Genomic DNA, 8,810 nt, shown 5'->3' on the forward strand with positions numbered 1-8,810 from the left:
ACTTCCAAAGTGGCAAAAGCAGGAACAAACAAGGCGGCGAAACGAAGTGGGTGGCTCGGAACACTTGAAGTGTCGTGTGAACGGGTGCTCTCGACTACAGCTACCAACCACCCACCCACTAGGCAACACACTTACCACCCAGTAGCCACCCGGCATCATACCAACCAATCCTCGCCAGAGGCGACAGCTTCCAGACACTTCACCGAATGCCGGCGCCAGCATCAGACGGAAAATAGAGGGGCAGACAATTCAGTGGGAAAAAGAGGGGCGGTGGAAAAGGGGGAGGGGGAAGCGGATAGGGGGTAGGTAGTCCTGGTGACTGGTTACTGAACGCCGGAGGGCAGCGAACGTGGCGTATGCTTGATATTTGAGTAGGGATTCGAGAGCAAGTTGCAACTGATTTGGCAGACTGTCAAAATATTAAAAACTCAACTCTAATTGTTGACAAGGGTGGCAACTCAGGGACAAAAAAAAAAAAACTATCCCGCTTAAAGTCTCTCCATTTAAAGCTTTCCTTTCCCTTCACTTTTTACTGCCGTTTGGGGCCACCCTAATTCTCCCATCTGCACCATTTGTTGTTATTATTAATTTTATGCGCCATATAAACGGTGGAAGGACCCTAAAAAGTCAGCAGCGTCAAGTAAACAAAAGCCTCCAATGTCGCTCCATTGACTACAACAACAATGGGGCAACAACAAACAGCTCGGAATATAAAAAAAAATGGCCACTGTGTGGGAAATACATATTAAGAAAGCGGACAGGCGACAAAAGGAACGCTTTTCAAAAGTGGCAAAAGTGGGAAAGTGGGAAAAGTGGAGAAAAGATACGAAAATAACCGTAATATTAAACATAAAATCGGGCAACATAAAATCTGGAATTTAATTATCATTTTGGAGTCTTGAAAGTACTTGGCAATTTTTACAGGAACGGAAAGACGTTTTAGTTCTTTGGATGAAAAATGGGAAAGAACAAAAACTAAGGAGGGTTTGATCTTTCTTGTCAGCTAAATATTTAGTAAAATTTAAAAATAAAATGATTTGGGTATAAACTTGAAGAAAAATGCATGCCTCTAAAAATGTAGTTTTTTGTTATTTTGAAAAAAAAAATTAATTTTTATACATTGAATATTTTTCATACAGGCTTTACAGGAAATTAAATTGTATGAATTTTACTTTTTTTAAATAAGCCAAGTTCATTGAACCAAAACATGAAGAATATCTTATCTGGGCTTTAATAAGAGTACGAATATATTTATTTAAGAAATCAGCATAGCTTTCGTGCTAGTATACTGCCTCTCTGCCTCGTCTTTTAGTAATTTTCCATTTGAACAGTCAGTGCAGTATTAAAGATACATTTTAGCCGACATTTTAGTCGGCTGCCAACTATTCCACATGTGCCTTAATGTGTGTGTGGTTCTGTGGTCCAGGCCATTGTCATTGCCATTGACTTGGTCCTGTTCTTATTCGTGGTCTTGGGTCCTGGCTGCTGTTTTCTGGCTGCTGGAACTTGGAAGCTGTGTCCTGGGTACTGGGTACTGGGTTCTGGGTCCTGGCCGACGTCATATTGTGTTTGGCAAATCGTTTGCGATAAAGCCAACTACATAATGTCTCTGTAGGCCAGGGAAAGCCGGAGCCGGGAAATTCGGGGTCGGGAGACATAAAAATGCTAAACCAGCGCTATGTTGGCGTCGCAGCGACGCACACACAAATACCAATTTCCCACCCCTGACCCCTGACCCCTGACCCCGGACCCCATCGCTTGCCCCGCTCATATGTGGGCCTCGGGATAATGCGCGTTATCCTTGATTGCCTGCCTCGATATTGGGCCACGGGCTACGACTCAAGCCCAAGGATATGGCAAATGGGCAAATGGGTGAATGGGCCAATGGGCGGGCGGCAAACAAGCCGCTTAAACTTGCCTCTCGGCTCGCCATTCTCTGGCAAACTTTGATGCTCTTTTCGGCCAGAAAGGGGTAACACGACTGCCAGACGAAGCTGGAGTCCTAATCTCCAGCAAAGTTTATAAACAGCCGGGAAGTTCTCTTTCAAAAGTTGTACCATGCATAGTTTTATATATTAAATCTAAATTAATGTTGATTTTATGCAGCTTTTATGGGGTTTCTTGCGGAAAAATATGCACTTTCAAATCGTCTTGCTTAAAGATAATATGTGTGTTATTTTCACACTTAAAAAGGTTGTACTATGAGTCTGCCTTTATTTGAGTCTAAATTTAAGTTGAACTTAACCAATTTTATTTGCGTTTTCTTATTCTCATAAAACTAAAACTTTCAATATGGCATGATTTGTATTTTAAAACTACAGTAGCTCCCACTAAATTTCTTTTCATAAAAGAGTATTCTATAGTTCTGCTTGTCGGATTACTCGAACCCTGATTGTTTCACTTTTCTGTGTCTTTGCCGCTGAGCCCATCGTGATTTGGGTCTTTTTTTTGGGCTGTGGCCTTCTTCCTTTAGCCGCTGATTCCTTCCGATTCCTTCTGGCTTCTTGCCTTTGTATTTTATGCTCATCATCATTCGCCGGAGCGTAGAAATCGCAACAGAATCAGATTTTTGCCTCTTTCTCGGCGGCTAATTGGTGCCCAAATGCCGCCCGTCGAATAATTCTCCCCCCATTCCGAATGGCCAAAATGGGAATGTGAAAAGTGAATGGGGAAGGGGGATTGGGTGTGGATGTGGATGTGGGGGTGGTGATTCAGAACGGGGGCGGGGCGAGGTCGTCCAGGGGCAACTAGCTAAACAACAATTTTAATTGCGACCAGGCAGAGTCAACGTCTGGGACTCCGGCCAAAGGCAAATGAGCGAGCGCTCCAAGAAATATGAACGAGGTCAATGATTGTTTACACTACCCTCGAATGCTGTTTACTTCGAGCTGGCGACACAAGGGGGAGGGGGGGGGGAGTGGTAGTTGGGGAGGTGGGGTGGTGGGACAGAGGGTGGTGCAGGTGCAGGTGGTGCGGTAGTGCGGCGGTGGTGGCACGGTGGGTTTCGTCGGTGTAGTCACCGTAGACACCTTGGAGGCAAAACGAATGCCTCTGGCGAACAGCGATAGCATGAAAAATGGGAAAATTCAGTAATTAGGAAAATGCGAAAACGTAATTATTTATCTTATCTTTATTTGTTTGCAGGTAAAAGAATAATATTTATTTGAGTTTGGGGAAAACAAACAATCGATCAACACAATGCTAATAAGTAATAAAGAATTAGGTTATTCCCCTATTCCATGACTGAATTTCCTTTATTTGGAATAATTCTCATTTGCTAATTGCTGTTTGATGCTAACAATAGTTGCAAAAAGAAAACTAATCAATAATAAAAACTTAAAAGTCTAACCATTGGTTAAGTTTTAAAGCAACTGTGAAAATGAATTTTATTGGTATTTGCATGCATGTAAACAAATAAATTATTTTTGAGCCTCTTTTACTTCGAATACCCCTTAAATATCAAATCTTTCTAAACATTAGCCACAATTCTCTGTAGTTCTTCCAGTTGTATAACTTAAAAAAAAAACAAAAGTAGTTTATTTAACAAACTAACAAAAGATTAAACTAGCACATATTCCTAGCATTTTCCCCAAAAAAAACTAGTGTTTATTCCACTGTATTACCCACTAGGCCTCAGGGCTTTCAATGTGTGTGTGTGTGTGTGTTTATGGTGTGTAGCGTGAGTTTGTCTGGGGCACACGTTTAAAGTGCGAAACAGAGGCAGATACAAAAAAAACACACAAAAAGAGTACGCGGCACAAACACTTGCCTTTGCAACTATGAATTCCTTAGTTGTTTCCCAGCTGAAGTAAACATTTTAAAGTGAGAATGTAAACTTAACAAAGGAAACGAGAAGAAAGTTATTCCAAGAAGCCAACATCAAAAAACATAAAGCTCGAAAAATAGTTGAAATTAATTGAAACAAAGAGGTAGAAACAGTTTCCAGAATCAGTCAAAACTTTTCCACATTTTACTCACCTATCTTTTACAGACAAATATTGAAATCTTTTTAAATTGATATTACGTTTTTTGAATAATTAAAACCATGCAGTTTAAGCAGATTCCAAAATATTCCAAATATTCAACTCTATATAAGTATAAATTATATATTTTTTTTTAATTTAAAACACAGTAGTCGTAACAGTTTCCACAATCGATCAAAACTTTTCCATCTTTCAATTAGGTTACACCAGTAGGTTACACCGACCAACAAATATACAATTCCACATAATATATTATATATCTTTTTCAAATTTGACCAATTAAACATGCCGGGACAACTGGAGAACTATTGTTCCACGGAGCTGCTGCACGATCTCTACGAATCCTGGCTGATCCTGTTTGCCGCCATCTTCTTGCGGTACAATCAGTGCCGCCTATTGTCCTTCGATCCCGCCTCACCTCTGGATCCCTTGTACGCCGCTCCCGTGGACGACAATCAGCGCTGGTCGGACGTCTTCTTGGCCAGCGGCATTGTGTTGGCCATCCTGGAGTATCGGCCACTTTGGGTTCGCCGCTGTCGTCATCGCATCCGCCTACTGATGCTCCTGGCTGAGATTGTGCTGGTGCTCCAACTGACCGAGTGGATGGATCGCCAGGTGTGGCAGCCCTTCCTCTGCATCGTTCGCGATCTCTTTGCTGCCATGGGACGTGCTGAGTGGGCATCCTGGATGCACCACTATCTGCCGGCTGTTTGTCAATTTTTTGCCAGCGGCCACGCCTTCAAAGCCTTCCGCCTCCTTTCATCCTTTGCCGTCTGCTGCAGCACTTTTCATTCATCGGTGGAGAACTGGCGGCACTCGATGGACTTCCTGATCCTTGGTTGTGTGCCAAGATCCCCGCTGAGGAACCAGCTCATCCACGAGGCCAATCAGCGGTGGAACACCAAGAGGAAAAGGAACGGACAGCCGCCGACTCCCTCGCCCGAGACGCTCATCTACAGGCGACTGTGCTCAGTATGTCGGAGGGATAGAAGGTGCTTTCCCCGAAGTGCCCAAGGATTATAGATCCCGGATTCGAAAACCCCGACCGACCACGCTCCAACCACGAAAAAGAAATTATTGGAAAGAACGCCAAAGACTACACGATTTCTTCAAAGGATTTTCCAGGGAAAAGAATAGAATAGAATAGTATCATTTGCATAGTCCATAGACAGCTGCAGGTTTTTCTTTGATTGTGATAGGCCAAATTGATTGCCAAATGATCGTAATTACTTGTGATACTTTTATACCTCAAAATATTAATAAAACTTGTCTTAACCCGTTCAAAAAATATATTATTTTGGTGTCTTTCAAATATGTTCCCTAGAAATATTAATAAGTGAACACATTTTACTTAAAAGACGTTCACTTTTGGTAACCATTACCAGTCAACACCAGACACTTCAATTCATTTACTATATATAAATTTAGGTATAAACTAGGCTTAGAAAAAAGAAATTAATAGATATTTTTTATTTATAACCTTTTAAAGATTTTTTTGTACCTGGTCATCAAGGAACCAAAACTTGTCAACTCAACACTAATAATAAGATTAAGCGGATTTTGAAAACATATCATCATTATTTAAAGTATTTAGTTTTATTGTGGTATTTTTAATATTTCTTAAATTACTTCGAGTGTCTTGTTAACCATATTCAACATATTTCTCACACCGCAGGTAAACAGAACACCTAACAGGTTACATATTTGGCAACCACAATTCGTCAACGGCAGACCTTCGAGTGGATTTTGCGAATGAATGATGATGGAGGGGCTAAGCAGACTGCTTATGTTTGCCTCGCTAACCCCAAGCTATGACATATCGCTTTCAAGAACCACTCGTTGTCATAAACAATCGACGACGAGGGGCAATGGAATGCCGCACAAAGTCATTGATCTAGGGCCTCAAACTGTCGCGGAAAACCGCAGAGCTGGCGCCCAAAGATAACACCAACCGCACGAGGACCGCAAATCGCATGGAAGTACCAATATCTAAACACCCCCTTCCTACCCCCTTTCCCAACCCCCTTTGACCAACCGGGAATCTGCCTAATTATCGGGTCGGCGGGATATCGGGGCATTTGGCAATGATGTTTATCCGGGGGACACGCTATCCACATACCTGGCACTCATTTGTGTGGTCATCGAACGCTGCGGTGGGTCCTCGGTTATCCCGTGTTTGCGCTGACAGTAATCGACTGATTAAGCGTAATTATAAATGTAATTTCCACTCGAACAGCTAGCGGAAACCAAAAGGCAGCAAACCAAATTCAAACTCAAACTCAAACCGAAAAAACGAAACAGTGACGAGCGACAAAGGCTTTTTTGTCTTTGGCTTAAAAAACAAATTGCAAAAACCGTTTAACGCATTAACACACTTAATTTGTATTCACTGGTTGTTTGTTTGGTTTTCTTTCTTTGGGTGAGGGAAGTGGGCGGTAAAAGGAAAGTGGGTGGTAAAAGGGGTTGGCTGAGGAAGTGATTTAAAATATGCACAGCGCACGCGAGCGGCCCAAAAAAATTTGGGGGAACAAAAAAAAAGAAAAAAAGAGTCAAATTAGAGAAAACAGGAAAAACAATGAGGAAACCGAAAATCGAGTCGCGAACATGCAACTTGTGCGAATGGCAATCGAATGCCAGCAGCCGCGCAAATCGCCTGGGCCTCAGTCGCCGTCGCAGTCGCGGTCGCAGTCGACGTTAGCAGCGCAGTCAGCGTCGGCAGGGCAATTGAGCAATTGAAGAATTTACTTTGCATTTCTTGCAGGTGCCGCCGTTTTTTTTGCTTCAATGGCTCGTCGGTGACTAATTATTTGTCGGTGGTCTCAGCCCGGCTCTTCCTCTTGGCCTCTGCCTAAATATAGTAAATAATAAAAATTCTGGCGAATAACAAAAGGCAGGCTGGCGGGCAAATAAACAATAAAACGCCAGCCGCAGATATACAGATACGGATACGTTCGGCAGGCAAATCAAACGAACCGTTTATTGGGCTGCTCCTATATGTATTTCGCTTGGATGGATGGATGGATGGATGGATGGATAGATCCATCGCCTCGACGAACTTCGCAGACGCTACTAAAACCAAAATCAAAAAAAACTACTCTTTGATATATCAACAAATTTTGAATTTAAATTTTCAATTAATTGGTATGTCTTTAATGTGCCTTGCAATCTGTCTATAAACTTTGGGTGCTAATTTGTTGATCTATTAAAAAACATTCTTTTAACAGGTACTGATAAATCAAAACAATTTAAGAAAATAATTTACTTAATGTAGTGAAGATGCAATATGAAGTGCGATTCTCAATTATGACTAATTAAACGAGACAGATATTATCCATTGCCCCTCCTCCACAGAAACGATATCAATTTGTTAAGCTTTTTATTGCCTCGGGTAATCTTCTCGCTTCTGGGAACTAGAAAAGTCTTTAAGATATTTTCGGATTCAAACGGTAGAACTTAAATAATTCTATTTATATTTTCGCTGCTTAGATTCGACCATGTATATTTTAAATATTATAACTAAACATTTTGAATACTTACTAATTCCGATATATCTTTGCTTTCATAGTGTATGGGGCTTGCCTACAAAGTATTTAAATTCAAATTCCTGCCAGTATTAAATACATTTAGGAATAATCTATAATTAAATGCAGTGTTTTTTCCGCCTCAATGCTCGAATGAATCACAAGTTCGAAAGTATGTTGATTGTTTTTGTTTTTTGTTGGTAACTACACCGCCTAAGATCTGTTTGGAATCGATTAGTTCAAGTACTTTCCAATCTGCCGATCATTGATGACGATCGAATTGTGATCACTTGACGGACAGCCAGTTCGGCGTTTCCATTTCCAGTTCAACATCCACATCCCATTCCAATTTGCAGCTCTCCATCAGCGAACGCGCGAAGAATAAATTCGCAATTGCGTACAAAAGAGGGGAATTTAATGGGCGCGCACCTTCGAGGGGGGTTAGAAAAAATAGGGGGTATGGGGTGTTAAGGGGGGTTGGTGGGCGGTACTGCGTCACCGACGTCGACTGCGGCAGCAACGCTCGGCGGCTTACTCACTCACTCTTTCCCGCGATGCCGAAAAGCATCGAAAAGCATCGAATTCGAATCCGAAACGGGCCAATTATAATTACTGTTTATTTATTCTAGTTGTGTAGGTCAGGGGCGGCGATTCGAGCGGGGAAAAGGGGGTGTTGCACAATGTAAGGATTTTTAATTCGAACATTTTCTCACTTGCGAATGCCATTGTTTTCGCATTTGTTTCGTAGCGGATTGTATAGATACATTCGGAAACAGATACAGATACATTTACAGACTTCGAATCGAATGCAGCTGCAGATACAGAATCTATTTTGGGTTTTAATCTGGCAGCCTTTTATTATAAATAGTTGGGCTGCCTAGATAAACACGCCGCTGCTGTCGACGCCTCTGCCGCTGGCTCTGCTGCCGTCTCTGCTGCCGCCGCTGCCGCAGTCGACGCAACCGCGGGCTAAACTCATTACTAATTCACGTCCAATTTCCAACGCCCGCGGCACGCACAAAAACCGCAAAAGGTAATCAAAAATGCGCACCCCCGGTACAAAAAACATGAAAACGAAAATGAAAATGAAAATTATCAAATGTCATCACTTGCGGCAAAGGCCTTTGCCACGAGAATTATTAAAAATTAATAGCTTGCCTCGGATATGCAACGAGTTTAGCAAGGTGAGTCTAAATGGATTTTTCCTATTTGGTAGCTTTCCACTCAAAAAGGTTCCATGGAACCTTTTTTTTTTTTTTTTTTTTTTTTGCCAATTTTCAATGGCATTTCGGTGAGTAATTCCATC

General features: G+C 41.9%; 2 protein-coding genes across 2 annotated transcripts in view; one reads left to right on the forward strand and one right to left on the reverse strand.

Annotated features, from left to right (window-relative positions):
• Nucleotides 1-6,598, reverse strand: part of LOC108088675 (frequenin-1) — a 30,267-nt gene extending 23,669 nt beyond the window's left edge. The window contains exon 1 of the mRNA XM_017186609.2: nucleotides 6,103-6,598. The gene's annotated coding sequence lies outside the window, so the exon portion shown is untranslated. The remainder of the gene's footprint in view (nucleotides 1-6,102) is intronic.
• On the forward strand, nucleotides 4,165-5,275 carry LOC108088673. The gene has a single exon (XM_017186607.1). The coding sequence runs from the start codon at nucleotides 4,269-4,271 to the stop codon at nucleotides 5,004-5,006; it is 738 nt and encodes a 245-aa protein (XP_017042096.1). The 5' UTR covers nucleotides 4,165-4,268; the 3' UTR covers nucleotides 5,007-5,275.
• Nucleotides 6,599-8,810: the final 2,212 nt, after the last annotated feature.

Source organism: Drosophila ficusphila, unplaced genomic scaffold, assembly GCF_018152265.1.
Source record: "Drosophila ficusphila isolate 14025-0441.05 unplaced genomic scaffold, ASM1815226v1 contig_198, whole genome shotgun sequence".
Taxonomy (NCBI): Eukaryota; Metazoa; Arthropoda; class Insecta; order Diptera; family Drosophilidae; genus Drosophila; species Drosophila ficusphila.

What these genes read in the sequence shown, in the direction of transcription:
- LOC108088673 (XM_017186607.1), top strand. Translation starts at nt 4,269, where the DNA reads ATGCCGGGACAACTGGAGAACTATTGTTCCACGGAGCTGCTGCACGAT.